Below are 21,719 nucleotides of genomic sequence, written 5' to 3'. Positions count from 1 at the left end.
ATTGCAAAAACTGGTGTTTTGAGTTGTGCTTGGTTTTGGTAATGCCATATTTATTAGTGACACAAAGGTTTATCTCATACTTACAGCCGTTTAAGAGATACAGTTGGGCATATGAACATTCCAATCTTTATTTGCGTTTATCTCAAAACTATGTTTTTATAGATAGGCCCTGTGTTCCTAAAGCCCCGTTTTCCAATAATTATAGTTGATGATTCCATTTTTCTCAGTAATTTAGTCCATTAATTGAACTTGTATGTTAACTAACATAAAATAAAACTTGTTTGTAAAATAAAGTGCAGTTTTATTAAAAACATTCAATGCTTAATGACTCAATAATACATTGTTATTATTATTATTATGATATTTACAAGAATAATTAAACATAAAGCAATCATCTTTTTATTGACATTTATATTACGCTTGTTACCTCTTTTTTATTAAATCTTTTAAAATTATATTTTATAACGATACAAAAATTCATACTAAAAGATAGTGGAGGTTCAAAACTCCCAATATAAATAGGTATGAAGGTTTTAAAAAATATATAATAAGTAAGAAGTGAAAGGAGATTCTATTGAAATTTAAATAAATATTCATCCAAAACTTCTAATACACTTTAGGATTGTTGTAAATGGAAGTGGCGCCCTCTGTTATTTTCAAAAAGAACTTTCGAAGTTTTCAAACTGCAGCAACATGTTTTTTATGTGCTAGTTTATACATATTATTTTATTTATTATGTAAGTTTATTTAGTACTAGTGAACTCCCCGTCATTGTTCGGGCTTTACACAGAGTTTTTCGAAATCTAATGTAGACAGTGACCTTCCTCTTGTTTTGAAGGTCAAGTTTCAATTTTCATCAACTTCGGAATAAAACTGTAGATTTGTATAAAAATCAAATCCACACCCTCCACGAACCGACAATCAACTTTATATATAAGAAGATGATAGAAATAAAGGCTTACAATATACGATTACTTAGCAGCAAAACATAATAATATTTAAACACCATCTTATGGTTGAAATTCATTATGCATTAATAATTCTAAGAAATAAAGTTTTAGTTTTCAATTTTCTTTTGAATCTTACGATTTCATAACCAATATTAATAATTGATAATATCTAATATCACTTAGTGCACACATATTATATAAATGAAAACAATAGTTTTTTCATGCACATCGAAAGGCATGAGATGATTATTTCTTATCTATGTATATAACTATCATGATTTAAGTTTTTTTTTGGCGTAGATCAGATACAATACATATTTAGTTTGAATCACACAAATTCAAATTGCTTTTCTTAAAACAAGTCTACTATTTTTTCATAATAATGCAAACTCTTAAAATTAAAACCTAAATATACTTTTTTTTAGTTATTAATTTTGAGAAAACTCGAAATATATTTGTGTTAGGATACAAACTACATTATAATACATAATTTAATGCAAATTTACTTAATCTTTTTCATAGATCACAGATATCCTTTTTTGACCCTTCCAACCATATTTTGGAAATCCTGCCTAAATTCTAATAAAATTAACGATTTTACTAAAGCAACCATGACAGTGGTTTCCATTATGTAAACTGAATTTAAAAATACATAGTTATGTTTTTGTTGGAAAGTACAGTAGTTGATATGAAAATTGCAGGGCTGGTTGGAGGGTTATGCAGTCATTTTCTTAGTCAGCAATCATTTTGGCTTCAAAATATACAATAACAAACACACACATACTTATTTATTTTATGAGAATTGATTTATCTCAAACCATAAGCTTACACCTACATAGCCAAGATTGTTCAAAATGAAACAATATGTCATGGGAATACAGACACGTTGTTTTAATTCTAAACAGCTAGATTTACACAAGAAATTTTGACAGCTGATGTTACTTGGTACATTTCAACAATTCTGTTGATATGAGTTCAGTCTCTTTCTTCACAGATGATACTGTTTCAAGTATTATTGATCACAAAGAGACATTTGATTTGACCATTTGAGATAACAGTCCAGGAATGTTAAAGGTTGTTAATACGCATATTGTAGGCTTGAGGTCACATAATGTACAGGTTTTGATTAATTATATGGGGCCACGACTTTAACCTTAGTTTCCCTTCTTCTGTTGTAGAGAATAAAAATTCTGAGTGGCATATACAGGATTAAGAAAAGCAATCCAGAATGACAGCGCTACCAATTAGCCTTACCCTGGCTGGGAAATATTTGAATCTTCTGCCCCTACACCACATATTAACACTATTTGACCAGAGGATTAGTCTGCATCTTTTGCGTTAGCCTAACGCTGTGTTTTACGCAGGCAAAGTCCATACAAATGCAATTTCATTGCTTTTCTTGGAACAAATTTAAATTCTATCAAATTAAAATGGAATTTGTATGCTCTTCGCCCTCATAAAACGCAGTGTTAGGCTTACGCAAAAGATAAATAAATGATTATTGCTTGAAGATCAAGAGCCGGTCATTTATGTTGGAGTGGCAGTCAAATGCCACCACCCACTTTTAGAACCAGTCGCACAAGTGATTTGACAAAACATGTGAAAGTAGGCACAGAAAAAGTGTGGACCCACTCCAATGACCGGCGCAAGACTTTATTCAAGTGGCTTTTAGTTTCAATAAAACCTAATGCATATTATTACATTAGTAATGAAGGTTACAAACTGTGGCCGTTGTAAAATTATCTATATGTTTCTAGCTAACATATTTTCATTGTGTTTTATCACATGATTTATTTTGTTCGATACCAGGTTAACAGCTTTTGCTGGAGGTGTCTGGGGCATCTGGCGTTATATCATCGATTGCGTTTAGAGATGTGCCGGAGTTTCCTACCGCCCCATAAGTACTGCGGATCACCACATCTGTGTAGTTTGGAGAAGAGGGATCATCGGTGTAGGTTGGACTATTGACCGTGGTGTTGGCGGTGGAACTTGAGGGTCCGGGATCGCCGACCAGTCTCGAACTTTCATCTTCACCTCTGGCCAAGCTGTAGGCCGATTTTCCTCTCAGCCGTCTACTCAACGAACTACCTGTTAGTGAAAAGATAGTCATCAAAATATATTGTTATAAAATCTTTATTTAAATTGCAATTTTTATGATTGAGGAGTTTTAAACATTTTATACGGTAGGTTTTACTTACTGACAACACCAAAATGTTCAGAGATATCGTGTTTGACATCCGAGACATCCAACATGGCTATGAAGGCTCCGAAGCAGGAAGGAGTCTCCTCTGATGAAAGCACATACGGCTTGTGTGAAAAACTGTAATGGTGAGCGATGGCAGCTAAGAACATCTCGATGCAAATGAGGAAATCCTAAAATAAAATATAACATTCAAATAATAAATGTTGCAAAGTTATAATAGTAAAATGATTTGTGAAAATTTATTTCTTGTAGATTAAAACTTTTGAAATGCCTACCTGTAACTTGGATGAAATTGTTTTGATTGTATCATTATCTGTCGTATCAAATATTGATGATATGACTTTGTAATACACTAAAATATTGATGATGAATCCTTGGCTGTAATCATAAAACATCATTTGGTAAAAATAATGTATAAGCTGTATTCAAATTAATTCACTTTAGAAAGTTAACCTTCGTAAACATTGTTAGGTAAAGATTAAAATTAGTAATTAAAATGGTCATTTTAGAACAGTACACAGTTAACTTACAAAAAAGAGAAGAACACCACTGCCTTGATGCACAAGAACTTGGGCAGAGGCTGCATTGGTCTGAGTTCCACTCTATTGGCCTTGTAGAACAGAACCAGGCAGTACATTGCCACAAACTGGGACATGTTGTTGATCATCACCATGTAAGGGAAGCCTACGTTGGCTTTGAAATCCCCTTCTCCGTATACCCCTGACAGCTCCAGGATTACTGACAGGATGGTTGTGACAGGTCTCACAATGGTGTACTGCAAAATCCCGTGCTTACACATATGCACAAATTCCCTGAAAATAATTAAATGTAAAACATCATGGCAAATTCTAGAATTCCAGTTCAATCTTCAAAGGGATCCAGAGACAATCAATGTTGATTGTCAATGCGCTTAAGTCATTGACAATGTGAACTTCAATCGATCCGTCAATACTTTCGTCACAGTTGCTTTGTGGACGCAGCGGAAACGTAACCTAAATTGTGCAAATATAGTGACAATCTTTGGATTTTTCTTTCCATGCCTCTGGAAAAACGCGATATAATGCAATTAAAAGTAAAATAAATATCGTTCCTTGATGAAACTGAATTTCAAAGGGCTCCATAGATAAAGCAATTGAATGAAGGATTGTCAATCGCACAGAGTTAACGATCAGGCACTTGTCTATGGCGTCTATGACCTCATTGTCAATTGTTTCAATTGCCTCAGTAAACGATCAGTTAGCAATTGTCAATCGCATAAATGATGTTCCAATTTTTTCTCTATTATATTCAAAATTTCCCTCATGAAAACATGCTTTGCCGCCATCTTTGATTTTGCTAATATGAAGTGATGTTTGCGGAAACATCAAACTATGCACAAATTATTCCAACAACACAAACTAAGAACTTAATAATCTATTTTACAATCTTCATTGATGTAAATAGTTATTTTCTATAATAATTAATTTGACACGCAGTGTTTAAAAAAAAAAAAATGATGTGTATACTTCCCAAGACGGCTTATAGACTATGGCATCCCCAATAGAGGTATGTTGTAGATAGTTTGGAGGGGAAGGAGATGGGGAAGAGGAAGGTGAGCTAGTACCTGGCTATTCAGATCTGGTTACCAAACAAGGCTAAAGCCATTTCAAGCACCGTTTCAATTCGAATGGTGGTTTTACACCAGGGCGATACTGAACCTGCTGCAAAACACAAATATATATAAATAAAAAAGTAAATGTTCGTTTGTTCAAAATCTAAAATCTCCGAAGTTCTTCGCTGATTCCTTTGAAATTTTAATTCAACGCTGCATTTGAATATGTGTGTGTTTTTATAAACCTATATTATATAGATGTCACCTGTGACAGGCAAAAACATGCTTTTTTTATTAAACAGCGCCATTTGTTGGAAGTAAAAGCACCACGCGCATTTGTTTCTCTATCTGTACAGACAGACTGAGTCACAGCAACGCATGGCGGGGTATAGCTAGTTCATCAAATAAAATTTACTTGCGCACACCTGAATTTGAATCCGCGACCTTTGAATTGCTAGTCGAGAGCCTTGCCCCTCGACCACGGAGCGTTATTACAATGTGCGTATTAACATTGAAGCAGAAGTCTAGAATTTTACCAAGATCATTACCACAGTAGACGAGCATCTACATATTACTAAAAACATGTTCGAAAACAATTTATATATTCATCATAATTTATTTCGTAAGATATATTTGGATAAGCACTTAAAACCAGCAATGCTTGACAGCTGTGAAAAAACAATGTTTTGCATATTTTAAATTACCTTCCCATTTCCCACGGAGTTAAACAGCACAGAGGGAATATGTGATACACTTGAGGCTTCATTTCCAGCGATGCTTCCAGGTCCGTATCTTCATTCAAGTAATTCAGAAGATATTTCATGAAGTTGTAAATGACGTACGCCTCGTAACACTCTCGAAGAGAATCGACGTAAATTGATTGCTCAGGAAACTCCAGTCCCAGCCACGCATTGACCGCGTATATCGGAACCATCCATAATATTCTGAAACAGAGACCTCGTCAGCTAGTACCATCACTACAGATAACAATTTAAAAGTGTGGAAAACAATGAAAATTTACCTGATTATGTGTTTTTGGAGGGATGGTTTGGTGTAGTAAACTATATGTTGTGTTATTTCCCAAATAGAAATGGGAATCGCCAGCAAAACAAACGCACCACCGACAAGGGAACCCTGGTCCCTTTTCTTGAAGCCATTGTTTATAGAGTTAGTTATCAGAATAGGGACGACAATAATAATAATTAAGGCATACACTGCGATGCACAAAGGTCTTATCCACGCTCTCCATTGCCGCAAAAAAGATGAAAAACATTCGCAACACATCTTCGTTTCTACATGACTTTCGTTGTTTTCATGAAATAATGACAGTAGACGTCATTCTTTACCAGATGACTGTTTTCAGTGTGGCGAACTTTTTTCACATTATTATCTCCCCAATAACAGTACCATCACAGTACATTGAGATAAAAGAGCCATACAAGTAATCCTAACGTTCATTCTGAAACTTCGTTGGTGACTTCAATTTCTTTATGAAGTGCCTTCTTTTAAATTTTTATTTGATATTGAAGAATAATGGCCGTACAGACCATTCAATTTGGTTGAACGGTTGTATCAATTTAGTCGAGTTGAACGTAAGGTGAACCGTGTGGAGTTGCATTGAATGCGATAAGGGGGCGTGGCTATAAAGTTGAACGGTTATACCTCCATAGCATACAACCACCATCTAACCATCCAACAACCATTTAAGTTGAATCGTATGAAGCTTGGTTGAGCGGTTGAACCAACTTTACTAAGTCTGCCTAGGAAGCCGTCGTGCAGTTATTTGTGAGCTAACAAGATCCAAGCAAGATGTACTGTGATAAAGATATCAGGTACGACGCTCTTGTGATCCTCTTGGAGAAGTTCAAATGTATTAAAAATTATGCTGCCAATGAAACCGTAAACTGCAAAAAAATTATTAACCGCATCATGCGATTTTTTTATTGCGTCGTGAGTCATTTTTTTGCCCACGTTTGTCTTTTTCTTTTCATGTTATTATTTACTATTGCTACTAGAGCAAACGTAAGTTTTTACTATTTTATAAAGTAGAAGGCATGCTGCGTGTGTTCCCCAGAGGAGCAACGGGAGCAACCATGGAGTAATTGACGAAATTAAACCAATCATACACAACGTTGACACAAAACGGTTGAACCAACCAAATTGAGTGGTCTATAGGGGGTTTGGAAAAATTCACCTCTACATTGCAGCACCGGCAACACCAGAGAATGGTTTATTTATGGGCAACACCGTTCATCTGTCAAAAATATTCGACTTGACTGTCAAAAGTCTGAAATTACAACCAGTTAATTTATTGTTTATCGTCGTAAATGTGATAACTAGTAATTCTGTGTGCATAAACCATTTAAAGAAATGTATAGAACCTGCATCAAAGTCGCTGGAAACTTGAAGATAAAGGTATGTCAAACTTCAAAAAAATTCGTGTTGAAACGTGCAAATATTTTGTCTTATGTCACATTATTTTTAGGATGTGCGTAGCAGTCATTCTTCGAAATTAGAGTCCATTAGAAAGAAATTAGAAGATGGGCCAGATTTTCACGACTTTATCTCTGACGAGGATTCTCCGAAGGACTGGAAGGAATATGAAGGAAAATTGAAGAGAGCCAAGGGTGAAAACGAGAGGTTGAGACTACCCCCTTGGCTTAAAACAAGTATACCGACAGGTATGTTCTACAAATACCTATAATTATTTGCAATGGGATAAATCCAACAATATTTTACTCAGTTTTTTTAATTTTTTATATTAACCCCACACAAGAGGCCCTGAGGAAAATAATTTCCCTCAGGGCCTATGTAATTTTTGGGGATGCTGTGTGGAGGGTCTTTTTAAGGAAATGAAGGAGAGGAAGGTCTGGGAAGGAAAAGGATATGAGAGGTGGGTGAGAATCTAGGAATCAGTGTGTCTAGGAGTGACGGACGAATGAATATATACCCCCCACTGAGGCGATGGGTCGAGAGACCAGGTGGAGAGGTCAAAGGGTCGCCCCAAACCAGCTGGCGGGCAGGCATACCCTGAACAAACCTCACCCAATGAACTTGGGTACCCCTGCTAAATCACTTGGGGTGACCTATGGCAGAGGTGTTGGTTATCGTATAAATGGTTCCCGAGGCGGCGGTACCCAAACCCGCCTCGCAAAATGAAATATTTGTTTACCAATTAATCTGGTATTATAAACAGTGGTGCAATACCAAAGCTGGTATCCCACTAGATGTATTCTATGATCTAGTTAATAGAACCATGAACCTAAAAAGTCATAGACAGAGCTATTCAAGAACAGTGGCCTTTGGGTGAGGGGGAAGATGTTTGAAGAATTCCAAATCCTACTTTTTTTTTTAATGATATATCCTATTCCTTGTCTCATCAAATACCCAAAAACACAACAATTAAATTATAATAGTTATGCACCACTTTGCATACAAATCATTTGAAGAGTTTGTCATACAAGATGGCTGCAAGGCAATTTCCCCACACCCGCTCTCCCTATGTGGGCGCAATTGGAGCTGTCCTCTCCGGGCACCGAATTTTCAAGGCACCAAGACCCTGATAATACCTAACAATCCTGACATATCGCTTAGATTTGGCTTCAATGCTATTATTACAAAACAGCCCTAATGCTCTATCCAGGGCTTTTTACGTCCATGAATAGAATGAACCATTTGAAAATGGAAAGGAATTGTTGCACATTCACACTTGCTCTATTCAATGGTCTATTCTATATAGAATAGAGCGAAAGATTCAACATTGCGTTTCTATTTCTATCAGACGTTCTATGGCATAGAAAGTCTTTTCTCACTGATCCATTTCATAGATAGACGAGTTTGGAATGCGTCATAAGTCAGGTTTTGTTTTTTCATAAGTTATTCTTTACCATAAGTGATTGCTTTATTGGAAAAAAAATATTTTTAATAATTTTGGGGATAAACAAGTTGTTTATTGTATTGAGTTTTATATTACAGGTTCTAATTTCAGTAAGTTAAAGGAACAGTTGCGAACTTTGAATCTCAATACAGTTTGTGAGGAGGCAAGATGTCCAAATATTGGAGAATGTTGGGGAGGAGGGAAACATGGTACAGCCACAGCAACTATTATGGTTAGTATTGCTTTCGCTAAATTTGATGATCTTTTCAGTAGGGGAAATCATAAATATTATTATGTTTTGTAGATTTACACAATGCTGTTTGTGCAATGTTTAATCAGATTTTTTTTACATAGCAGACTTTAAAAGTAGCATTTCATTTGGTTTTCTGTTTATAAAAGAAAAAGGCATGAATACAAAAAGATGTTTCACTTTCAACTTCAAAGTAATCTTCATCTCATGTATTTAGTCAAATAAGTTTTTTTTTAATTTTTGACCTTCTACAAGGTCATTTTGAAAAATATCTTAAATGACTAATTGTGGAATAGTGGACATACAATAATCATAATATAAGCATAAACTTTAAAATCAACTAATCTATCTCCTAATTTTATTTATATTGTTTTGTTACATTTTAATTTCCGGCGAAACAATAGGAAATCTTTCATTCTATTTTAAAAATCTGCACTCTTTTGTGTTTTTTTTGGAAAAGTATTTAAATTAAATAATACTTAAAAAACTTTATAAATCAAACTTCAGCAATCACTGGTTAAAGTATGTCAAGCACATCTCTAAACACCCTGTACAATCACTGCAAACAAATCATGTGAATCAAAGTTTCACAAAGCAGTTTTGAAATGAAAGATTTCAAATAAATCTTTCGAGCCTGATGTTCTGACCCTTTATCTAAAACATACATCTAATGCTAATTTGGTTTTAAAATTGTTATTAATGACTGAACTTGAAACATACCAAGATTGAATCCAATAACAACTTTGACCCAACGTTATCAAATAAGAAGAGTCACTAGACTTTTATCACCCAGAGTTGAAATGTCTTATCTTTAAAGTAATATCCTATTTTTATTGTTAAGTCTGTATATTAAAAATGCTAACATTTAAATTTTTATTTTTTTATTAAAAATGTATTGTTACACCATTTACAATAAAATATCTTGCTCTGTAATAATAATAATTTTATATAATAATATGTAAGATGTACTCCTATAATAGGGTATTTAACTTATTTTTTTCTCGAGTAAAATTATGATAATGAAGGTATTTTAATTTAATTTTTATGTTGATGAATAAATTTTTTATGAAGATTTAAAATATGCCATTTTTGTCTTGAGGCCAAAACAATGCTTTCGTGAATTCGGCGGCATTGACGTTTCGCGACAGCCGTCTTACCAGCCAGTGGCGGTTTCTATGTCATAATTATGTTGTAGCCTGTCGCAATGGTTTCAGAATGTTTAGATTTTTCAAATCAATAATTATGAATGAAAATATTAATATTACACATTTTTAGTACATATAATGATCATGTGAATCACAAAAATACGCTTTAAATCTCCCACACATTTTTAAAGGTATTCCTAGTTTGTGAAAATATCCCATTAAGCTGAGCTTGTGTGTGTGGGAGGTGATAATAGTTTCATAAGTTTTACGGCGATATTGTAATATTCTTGACTTCTTCCATTCTATTTTCTGTGTAAAATATATTTTTATGAAACAAGCAAGTCACGAGACCTTATCACTGACATCTGAATAAATGGACCTCCACTAAAGCCAAATTTTGCATATCATTTCGATAGCCTGGAGGCAATCACGTGCAATGTATTTTGGCACCAGCCTCGTTCACGCATTTATTGAATAAAATACATTGTCATTAGTATTTTGACTCCCGGCTTGAGTGTATCGGGACATTTTTCAGAATAACCCAGCAATTATGGTTTTCTGTGCATTCAGACTGTGTAAATATATAAACCGTAAAGACAATAATACTAATATCGCAATACATTTCACAGGTAAGAGTTATTTTACCTAAATTTAACTTACCTATTCAATTTTATTTGAACAGTTTTAAAGACGTCAGTGAGTGTCACTCTTATACCATCAAAACATAAGTATGGCGACATAAAATACAAAGTGATAGTTTAGTGGGGAGAGTAAATTATACTACAATTGCAAAAGGGAAAACTATTTGCTCTTACAAAATATTCTTGTAAATCAGTTAAATCTTTTTCACAACTTGGTTATGGCCAAGGACTGCGAGGAATTCACGCACTATTTAAAAAAAAGGCTGTCTTGTTCGTAGGCAGATTTCATTATCGAAGACTAAAATAATTTAACTGCAATGCGAGTTGCCTGCAGACTATTGGTTATCTTTTGCAAACAACTGAAAGATAGACGCCCACAACCCTTCCACTGCTCATTTTAGCTTGTTCCCCTCACCTGAAATGGTATATCTGCTATTTATTTAATCTGTGCACTTTAACATTGAATTGGACTAAAATCCTATTGCATTTGTTAATGAGGAACGGATGGTAAAATGAATTACTATGCATCATGCATGGTTTTTTTTATTATTTGGTTTGTGGTTGAAATTTTTAAACCATTTCAACTCTCTTTTTATGACTTGGAACTAATTATTAATTCTGTTTATTATTAATAGCTCCTGGGTGACACCTGCACTAGGGGCTGCAAGTTCTGTTCCGTGAAGACGGCCAAAGCGCCCCCCGCTCCGGACCCCAATGAGCCCAAGAACACGGCGCATGCTATCGCGCAGTGGGGACTCAATTATGTGGTGCTGACATCTGTGGACCGAGATGGTAACGTTACTACATATATCTGTGGCTACTGTTCATTAAAAAAATTATGGGTAGACCTTAAGTTTTTTCATTTTGATGAATGAATGAAGGAGGAAAAGCAACGTGGCATAATAATTTTAGTTAAAAAATTCGATATAATTGAGGTATCATTTTGAACTGATCAGGATGAATTTATTTTTATTGAAATGTTTTGAAATACCTGTTTATAATTGTTGGAATTTATAAATATTTCTTTATTTATTTTTTAAATACCTCAATGTAGGCAAATGCCGATTTCATGGTGGTAACATAGAAAAATAAGAACGTATAACATGTACAATAATATGCGTATATGTAATAAAACTAATAATATAAAAACAATAATAATATAAAAAAACAAGATTGCGTTCGTCATAAATATTTTGTTCATGATTTTGAAGTAAGACCAGTATAATGTTTTTCATAATAATTTTTTTTTTTTACAATTATATTACACAATTTTTATTAATTTCATAACTAATTTTATTTTATTCTAATAGATATGCCCGATGGAGGTTCTGCCCACTTTGCTGAAACTGTCAGGGAGATAAAAAAACAGTAAGTTTATTATTTTTTATTTGTTTTACATATGTATTGGCGGCTTACACCAGCGTTTCCCAAAAGGTGTTCCGCGGAACCCTGGGGTTCCGTAGAAGCATCACAAGGGTTCCGCGTTCCGTCCGGATTTAACGTATGTATTTAACAAAAAAAATAATGCGCACGGGAGCTAGATCCAGCGCGCTTGACCGCTGTCGCCTCCTCCCGCCACCCGCGACCCGTATCGCCCGCCGCAAGACTGTGACATGAGAGAACGTGTGTTTTCTCGTTCTTTTATAATTCGTGTGAACTTACAAAGGTGACATTCCAGTGATATTGTTATTCCTGTTCTTATAATCTTGTACTTACGATATCCGTTTTAGGTAAGTATTTATTTTTATTTTTTACCAATTGCGGATAGTGCCAAAACAAATTAAAACGATTTATTCATATTCATGTTATTTTTTTATTTCAGCCTTTATTAAAAAATGGATAACTGGCTCAAAACAGGGCGCTTACAAAGTGGCATAAGTGCTTCATCAAGTTCATCGTCAGCAAACAATGAAAGTATTTCAGAAGAAGCTGTTGATTTATCCGTAAGTAAATTATACTTACCTAGCAATAGTATCATTTAGGCTCAGTTCATGAACATATTTTGATAGGTGACAACCGTGACAACCCTGACAAATTACATTAATGTAGTATAACTGACGCATGGGTGTTCGACTCTAGCCTTTGAAACAGCAAATGCCATCTAATTTTGATATAAATGAATCACGCCCGAAAAAGGGGTCAAATTCCAGACTGTGCCAAAGGAAGATTTGGGGTGGGACTGTTCTTTTTAGCCAACACCAAACTGCATCTTGCCGTCACATTACTAATGTTTTTTTATTTCATTCCAGGATATCGTAAATACTGAAGGATATTGTCCTGAGCAGGATAGACAAAATACACCAACGACTAAAAGGGCTGCTCAATCTCAGGACAACACTACTTCAAAAAAGAGAAAATATAACGAATCTTACTTGTCCTTTGGATTTATTTCTGTAGGAATGCTTGAGAATCCGGATGGTCAATGCGTTATCTGCAACAAAATCATATGTAATAGCTCTCTGGCACCTGCAAAGCTAATACGACATCTTAATACCACCCGCAATCAAAAGGCAAAAGCTTAGACTTTTTTAAAAGATACAAAGATGCACATAAAACCAGTGTCGATGCTTTACATACATATGTTAAAACTGATAACGAGAATACCACCGAAGCATCATTCCTGTTATGTTACAGGATTGCTCGTGCTGGCAAACCACACACGATTGCAGAGACTTTAATAAATCCCTGTATGACAGAAATTGTCAAGTGTGTACTTGGCGAAGACGCAGCCAAGAAAGTTGCAGCAGTTCAGAGTTCCAATAATTTCATATCTGATCGAATCCATAAAATATCTGACCACATTGAAAATGAATTGATTTGTAGATTGAAAAGTAGTGAAATGTTTGCAATGCAACTCGACGAAAGTATAGATGTCGCTGCACTATTAATACTGCTTTTTTTTCGTAAGATACCCCTTCGGGGGATCTATTGAAGAGGATTTGTTTATTTATGCTCCTTTGGAGACCAACACCACTGGAGAAGAAATTTTCAAAGTCATTGATAATTAAATGAATGTATATAACATTCATTGGAACAAATTTGTCGATGTATGTAGCGATGGAGCTGCCGCTTTGACTGGCAAAATAAAAGGTACTGTAACAAGAATTAAGAATGTTGCACCTAAATGCAGCAGCATTCACTGCGTTTTACATCGACATGCCCTTGTCGTAAAAAAAATACCACACGAGGTAAAGAAAGTTCTCGATCAAGCCGTACAAATTGTGAATTACGTTAAATCACGTCCGCTCCAATTGAGACTTTTTTAAAAAGTGGGTGAAGATATAGGAAGTCAGCATCAATCACTTCTTCTTCACACGGAAGTAAGATGGCTTTCCAAAGGAAAAGTATTATCAAGATTGTTTGAATTGCGCAACGAATTAGTGGTATTTTTTTCCAAAGAATCGCTTTCTTCATCTTTGAGTGGTCTTGTTCAACTATTGCACGACGAGCAATAGCTAATGAAACTGGCGTATTTGGCACACATATTTGATAAACTGAATGTAATTTGCAAGTTATTGAAAGGAAGAAACACAAATACTTTTACAGTAAACGACAAAATCTCTTCTCTTAGAAAGAAACTTGTCTTCTGGATAGAATGTGTTGAACAGAAACAGTACCAATGTTTTACTCCTTTAAACGAGTTTCTGGAAAAAAATGAGTTGCAAGTAACCTCAGATGTTTAAAAATGCATTTACGAATATTTGATGGCCCTCAACAAATCTCTGGAGGAGTATTTTCCTGAAAAAAACCTGCAGGACATTGACTGGGTACAGAATCCATTCCTAGTTCACAGAACACCGTCGACTCTTACAGCAACAGAGAACGAGGCTTTGAATGATATCATGTGTTCTTCTTCCTTACAATAAAAGTTTAATTCAGAAAAAGATAATCTGGATGAGTTTTGGATTGGACTTAAAAACGAATATCCAGAAGTCGTCGAGAAGGCTATCACAGTTGTGTTACCGTTTGTGACCACTTACCGATGTGAAACTGGTTTTTCGGCTTACGATTACACAAAAAACAAATACAGAAACAGACTGGATGCAGCTCCAGATCTTCGTATTCAGCTGTCTGACATAAAGCCTGATGTCAATGCTATTTTGAAAAAAAATGTAAAAAGATATCACTCTTCACATTAAATTAATTTTTACACAAAACTTTTGATCTTTCTTTTCATGGTAAACATGAAAGTATTCAAACTACAAGTTTATCTTTTTCTTATAAAAATAGGGTTCCGCCTAGAAAAGTATGATCGATAAGGGTTCCGGGGCGAATAAAAATTGGGAAACGCTGGCTTACACTCACAAAAATGGGTGGTGCGCTAAAAATATTCCCAATCTATCCCTACATCAGCTCAGATGAAGGGTAAAAAGGCATGGTAAAGGATACTAGCAACTAACTTTCCCTTTAAGCTGTGCGGCCGCACATCTGTTAAAAATTGCCCGCACACATGTTTCTGTCTTCCGCACACATCTAGAAGAAAGGAATGTGTCACCAGTATTTTATTTTTAGCACTGGTCAAACTAATGGAATACGAGAACATGCTGTAAGCACATTCCAAATAATCTAATACAAAGATTGTTTATACTTGTTGTCCCTTTTTGCTTCAAACAATAAGTGCGTAAGAAAGACAAATAGCGGATTATCCGTGACATTTCGCAAGGACATTCCCGCCAGAAGCTTATAAGGATGCACAATACACACTAAAGATATGTATGTATGGTTTCATTATTGTGCAACTGAGAAACAATGATACTGTTCTTCCAAGGGCGATACATGATTTCAAGAACAAGTATGTTAGTCTTATCGTGCAAACCACTTCGTTGCTAGTTTTTCTCGGTTTATGTGTGTTTTTGCTAAAAATCATTTATCCGCATTTGAAATTAAATAATTAAAAAAATAGTTTTGATTACGCTTCTCTTCACCATCCTTTAAAAGTGTTTGAATACTATCCAGTGTATAAAATAGTACCTAAAATTAACTTTTATTTATACAGTGTAATCTGAATTTATATATTATTTTAGTAAAATTCATTATGCAAAAATGCCAAAACGAAGTTATAGCGATATTTCAAACTTCTTCATTAAAAAAAAAATCTGCGATGGGTTCAAAGTTGAACAGCTTTCTGATATTCTTGAAACAGATATGCCATCATCGAAATCACAGAAAGTGAAACTTGGTGATATTTGAATACCTAGATACCAACGATCGTGTTAAATGTAAAATATGCTCTAAAGCAAACATGCCAGGAGAATTTTCTTCTGGAAAGAATTTTAATGAATGGAGTTTGTTTCTTTTAACCTCTTAAGGACCACGCCCGAGTATACTCGGGCGGCCAGAATTCGGAATTGATACTAAAGAAAATTTTTAATTATTTTTTCACACTATGCACCACAACATCAATATTCAGTCCCATTTTGGGTTTATATAATGGCTTTTATATGAGGATATATATATTTTGAGTAAATAAAATTCATTGATAAAAAAAAGGTGTTTTTTTTTCCATTTTTAATTTTTAAATGATTACTGAAGGGGTTAAAGAGACATTTAAATCAAAAAGTACACCAGGAAGCTGTTACAAAATTAAGAAATCTGTGTGCTTTTGAATATGATGATGGTAACCCCCGAAGATCGATAGCATAAGATTGAGATTGCCGAGCGCAAAAAATCTATTAAATTTCAAATAAAAGTATTGATTGATAACGTATTGTTGGCTATCAAAATTAACACTTCTATGCTTTCTGTGCGAGAAATTCATGATCATGTATCGAAATACATAGCGATTTCTTGTGAGCTGGCGTTGCAAAAGTTACGCGTTTGAATTTGTTGAGTGTATTAATTACGTCAAAAAAATAAATTGTTTTGATGAATTACGATCCTGACGATTTCATTCATTGATTGTAGACGAAAGTACAGACATATCTGTACAAAAAGTGTTAATACTGTACTTCAAATTTCGGTGTGAATAAGAACGAAAATTCGAGCTGGTTGAATTTAACTTAATACTTTTATAGTATTACATTAATTACTCTTATTTGCTTTGATTTTCGGTGGTATTATTATCGGTTGATAGTTATTATTTTTAGATTTACCGAAATTTTTGGAGTGCATTGCTCCAACACTCCTTAGTGCTAACTGACACTGATTATATGGTATATTGTATGATATGCATGATCCTTACATTTTTTGATTTCCTTCGATAATCAGATTTAATAATCACCTTGATATGTTTATTTCCAGAAATGAAGCAATACTAGTAGAGTGCCTTGTGCCAGATTTCAGAGGAAACGCAGAATGTATTGAGCGCATTGCTCTCAGCGGATTGGATGTGTTTGCTCATAATATTGAAACGGTGGAGAAACTTACTCCCTTTGTCCGAGATATGCGAGCCACGTTAGTACAAAATAAAATTTACCCTCCGATACATATCGAAAGCTTATTGTGTTCAAATTGTACAACTCATATTTATTATTTTAAATTGTTCTTACATTATTATTTAAAAGCTTCCACGTGTATGCTTTCTAAAGAATTTATTTTTTTATACTTCTGAAACCTAGTGCAATATGGGCGTGTTTCGACTATGGATACTTTCAAAATATGCATTGATGTTTTGGTCAGCTCTAAAATGTTTTCTGCCCGCAAATATAGTCAGTTGAGCTACTTGTGGTCAGAAAGTAGAATAAAATTGATCAGCAAATGTCAACCCCTAAACTAACCTAACCTAACCACATATTGAGCCCGATAATTTTTCACTGCTGACAATAACGTAGTATGATCTTAAAATGATTTAATTTAAATGGTATTTTTTCTTGCCAACCCAATCCATCTAATCATCAATCAATCTCATAATAAACCTGTTAAGTAAAAATAAAAACTTGTTATCAACATTTTCAGAAGAAGTTACCATTTTTCTATTGCCTCTTAGAATTGTAGCTACACTTGACTCTACTATAAAAATATCTCTCTCTTGAGCTACATTTGTGATGCTGCAGTTCTCAAATCCAGTTTTTGAATCTAAATTTCAGTTTTTTGCCGTCAATGTATATACTAATTACTTATCTAATGTATTTATAAAATTTTCTGTTGAACTTGTTTTGCTTTATTTCAGATACCAGCAAACCTTAAAAGTCCTCAAGACAGCCAAAGAAATAGACCCTGATTTAATTACCAAGTCATCCATCATGTTGGGATTAGGAGAAACTGATGAGGAAGTGGAACAGACAATGAGAGGTAAATTGCCTTTTCCTTTATTTGATCAAATGAATACACAGTAGGCATAACAACATTTGTTGTATTATATTTCACTAGCTGATGAAGTCCTTGGCGTTGTCCGGGTTTTATACAGACTTGTTGTTTTACATTTATTGCTGCTCAATGGGGTCATTATTGAGTGTCACACTCAATGGGGATTGAGCAATATAGTTTTTGACATTGGAAGTTTTTGCGTAGATGACATTTCAAAAGACAAGCAGTTTATTTGTAAAAAACTTGGCAGTTTATTGCCATTTTGGAAACACACTTTTATTTATGTACCTTAAAACATGAAACCCTGAGGGTCAAAACAAAACACAAGCAGCGGTGATGGGGACTCCTAGACCCACCTAAAAAATAGAATTCAAGTGTTTTTCATGCGTTTTTAAAAATCTATTTCTTTAATTTAAAATTACAATATTTTCTGCAATTCCTTGTATAATCCATAAGTTTATTGAATGTTTAAAAATATATATATTCCATATACAAAACGGTTACATAGTCGGTATATGCAGCACGTACATATCGCGAGATGATGTTTCCGGCTGACGTAGCTGGCCGTGCCGGGGTAATTTGATCTGCGTCCGATTATATTCATTTTTACCTCAAATTGTGTGTATATATTTGATGAAAGTAAAAGAAATTAGCTTCATCGAAATATCTATGACGTAGTGTTTATTTTTTCAAGCACTGGATGTTTCTTTCGCCACTGGAGTTGATGTGTTAATATGCATGACTTTTTTTTTTGTTTCCGTTAACAGATTTAAGAACAGTGGGAGTGGACTGCGTGACGCTCGGCCAGTACATGCAGCCCACCAAGAGACACCTGAAGGTGGTGGAGTATGTGACTCCGGAGAAGTTCAAGCAGTGGGAGGACATGGGCGCTAAGCTGGGATTCCTCTACACGGCCAGCGGGCCTCTGGTCCGCTCCTCCTACAAGGCCGGGGAGTTCTTCATCTCTAGCATATTGAAGGACAGGAAGCAACGATCTGCATAATACTTTTATAGTACCTATATAAAAAGATTTCGAATATACCGCATAAAAGGTTCACACTGAAAGTTTTCTTTTTTGTTCCTTTGAAATAATAAAAATAAATTAAATGCAGCATTCTTAAGTATGCTTTCAAATTTTATTATTAGAAATAAACATATAATTTTTTAAATAATAAAATTTTGAAATCAAAAATGGCTCACCTTACGTTTACGTTTACGAAAAAAAAATACACATTTTATTGGACAAATGTATTACGAACATTACTGCCACCTCATTTCTTTGTCATCTCATAAAAAAAATAATTAATAAAATCTTCACAGTTTCATAAATTTTTTCTTTCTCAATATTTTGTGGTTAACTTCTACATTTGAATATAAAGCTTGGTGTTTTCTCTTTTTAACAATTAATTATACATATATTAACTACCAAATTTTGTACTTGCGATGTTTAAATGGCAACTATAATAAAAAAGGTCATATTTCTATGACGGTAAGGGAGACAATTTCTATGAGACCATATGAGCTGGTCCGAAAAGCGAACAAATTAACTCTACGGGTAAAAGCTGTTTTTTCACAAAACCAAACAAAAACATGAGGAGTTAAAAGATGAATGTATTACATATAAAACTTAAAATTTTAAATATTTTTATGTTCAAGGTGTTCCTAATAGTTTTTTATTATATTTAGATTTCCAAAATATTCGATTCATTGAACCTTGTAAATATTGTTTCTGTTTTTAATAACGTATATATGTAATATGTATGCTGTGTGTTTACATTATGATGATAATTTTAATGTGCATAAGATATATGTATTATTATGTATATAAGTATCAAACTGTATACATTTTTTTTGTTGACTAATTTTATTAAAGCTATTTATTTGGTTTGTTTATCAGTTTTTCATTACTCCCATTGTTAAAGATTTCGATAATAGATTAAGATAATCTTAATAACCGTAATCTTTCTCGCTCATTCCCCCTTATTTTCTAGGGGATAATTTTATGTGAATTCCAACAGGAATTTTGTTGTTCAGAAGGATGTGGAAATGGGAAGTAAAAGAGCAAAGTTAGAAAGAAGAGAAAGGTTAGAACATAGCTAAATCCATTTCAGACAATGTTTCGATCGGCGACCGGGTATCTCATCAAAATGAAGGTTCAACACACCTACAAAAAGTGATATAAAGTCATGAAAAGTGATGAAACAAAAACTATGTTAAATAGGTTACATAGGTAACTATTTAACCTAGTTTTTGTTTCATCACTTTTAATGACTCTGTATCACTTTTTAAAGGTGTGTTTAATTGTCATTTCGATGAAATATCACAGAACCGTATTGATAATGAAATCCTTTCACTAGGGCGATACTGAGTGTATTTTCCACTCTGGAATGAGGTGCAAAAATTTTTCCATACTAATTAATTTATTAAAATAAATGGGTTTGTTGCAATGCTGGAAGACAGATTTATTGGTGCAGTGCATTCAAATTAATAGACTTGCCCCAACATCGAAATTTTGGTATCATTTTGACAAGCTGGAGGCAAACGAGAATATATTTTTTTGGCACCAGAAGAGTTCGATAATACTTTGAATAAATCATCAATATACATAAGTCCTACATTGATCACCGATGAAATAACCAAACCATGTGCAGAAAAGTAAAGTTCGTTAAAGTAAGGCAAAGGTTTATAGCGCTGTTTATTGTGGGACTTTTTTATGAAGGATCTGAACGTTCATTAACAAATCGCCTGGCTTAGCGATGCTAAAATTGAGTTAGGTGAGTAAATTATAACATATTTGTAAAAGTGTCTAACTAAATGGTGTTACAAAATATTTAATTTTGGAAATGTGCCTTATTTTTGTTGGGGTGTGTAGTTACGAATGGTCCGACGATGGAAAAATATTATGCTAACCTTGATATAATAAGCTTATAATTAATTAATATATAATTAATATAACGACGATAATAACTGGAAAAGCCCACTGTGCTCATGGTGTTTTATTGACAAAAAATTATACAAAATGAAATTTGATGAAATCCTCTGCTTATTTTGAATGCGGCATTAGTGTCAGAGCGGAATTAAATTCAAACTTATCGATTATTTTCCCGGTATTACTCTGCTGATTTCTGTACTGCTGGTACCGAAAACCCCAAAAATCGTCAAATAAAACCCTTCTATAAAAAAATAAAATAACTCACTATAAAAAAGGTCATTCTTAAAAATAATAATTTTCTTTTCATTATGGAGAGGAAACCTCTCTCCGAATGGCGGTTAGTTGGTGTCGGGTAAGTTCTGGTGAAAAGGAAACTGTGGTTAGATTGATTACCGTCTTCATTTCAGCCTGGTAACATCTTCCAATAAAAACCATCATTTCGCCTACAAGCGAATATAAAAAAACATAAATTTTCATCTTTTTTAATTTCACAGGAAAAACATTATACATTATATTTGGAAGGATGAAAAAAAAATCTTTAAAAAGATTGTGATTTTTCATACATCACAGAAAATCATATCACCTTCTCTAATATACCCTACAACGGTAGTTATTATATTAATCTATACTAGCACAGATCCCTGAAAAATCAAGGGATATTTATATCTAATTTCAATTAGAAAAAATAAACAATAAAAATAATTTTCTGATTCTTTTAATAATTTTTATGTACCTACCCATAATACATTATTATATTTTAGGCATATTATTTTTATTATATTATAATGTCTAACTATAATATATATTTCCATTTATATCCAACACAAAAATGTAACACAACTTTAGCACAACATCATTACATATATCTAGAGAAAAAATACTTCC

The 21,719-nt window shown here is 33.8% G+C and overlaps 2 protein-coding genes across 2 annotated transcripts; one reads left to right on the top strand and one right to left on the bottom strand.

Annotated features, from left to right (window-relative positions):
• Window positions 1-371: 371 nt before the first annotated feature.
• LOC149423414 (transmembrane protein 184C) lies at window positions 372-6,099 on the bottom strand. The gene is made up of 6 exons (XM_089631521.1): window positions 5,766-6,099; window positions 5,449-5,688; window positions 3,684-3,965; window positions 3,429-3,531; window positions 3,149-3,323; window positions 372-3,038 (listed from the first exon to the last, which is right to left on the bottom strand). Exons 1-6 carry the CDS (start codon window positions 6,026-6,028, stop codon window positions 2,761-2,763), a joined length of 1,341 nt encoding a protein of 446 aa, XP_089487647.1. The 5' UTR covers window positions 6,029-6,099; the 3' UTR covers window positions 372-2,760.
• Window positions 6,100-7,004: 905 nt separating this feature from the next.
• Window positions 7,005-19,768, top strand: Las (lipoyl synthase, mitochondrial). Its single transcript, XM_089631959.1, has 8 exons — window positions 7,005-7,159; window positions 7,230-7,425; window positions 8,720-8,853; window positions 11,293-11,449; window positions 11,968-12,025; window positions 16,898-17,050; window positions 17,766-17,887; window positions 18,670-19,768. The coding sequence occupies exons 1-8, from the start codon at window positions 7,115-7,117 to the stop codon at window positions 18,903-18,905; spliced, it is 1,101 nt and encodes a 366-aa protein (XP_089488085.1). The 5' UTR covers window positions 7,005-7,114; the 3' UTR covers window positions 18,906-19,768.
• Window positions 19,769-21,719: the final 1,951 nt, after the last annotated feature.

Source organism: Hesperophylax consimilis, chromosome 5, assembly GCF_061612785.1.
Source record: "Hesperophylax consimilis isolate HC1 chromosome 5, BYU_Hcon_1.0, whole genome shotgun sequence".
Classification (NCBI taxonomy): domain Eukaryota; kingdom Metazoa; phylum Arthropoda; class Insecta; order Trichoptera; family Limnephilidae; genus Hesperophylax; species Hesperophylax consimilis.
Note: the sequence above shows the minus strand (reverse complement) of the source record. Positions and strands in the feature narration are given on the sequence as shown.

Excerpts from the sequence above, each read along its gene's own strand:
- LOC149423414 (XM_089631521.1), bottom strand. The coding sequence starts at position 6,028 with ATGTGTTGCGAATGTTTTTCATCTTTTTTGCGGCAATGGAGAGCGTGG. Across the intron at positions 3,966-5,448 it reads ACTCCGTGGGAAATGGGAAG|GGAATTTGTGCATATGTGTA; the intron begins GTAATTTAAAAT and ends AATTATTTTCAG. Across the intron at positions 3,324-3,428 it reads CAATTTCATCCAAGTTACAG|GATTTCCTCATTTGCATCGA; the intron begins GTAGGCATTTCA and ends ATTTTATTTTAG.
- Las (XM_089631959.1), top strand. The coding sequence starts at position 7,115 with ATGTATAGAACCTGCATCAAAGTCGCTGGAAACTTGAAGATAAAG. Across the intron at positions 7,160-7,229 it reads CTGGAAACTTGAAGATAAAG|GATGTGCGTAGCAGTCATTC; the intron begins GTATGTCAAACT and ends CATTATTTTTAG. Across the intron at positions 7,426-8,719 it reads TAAAACAAGTATACCGACAG|GTTCTAATTTCAGTAAGTTA; the intron begins GTATGTTCTACA and ends TTTATATTACAG.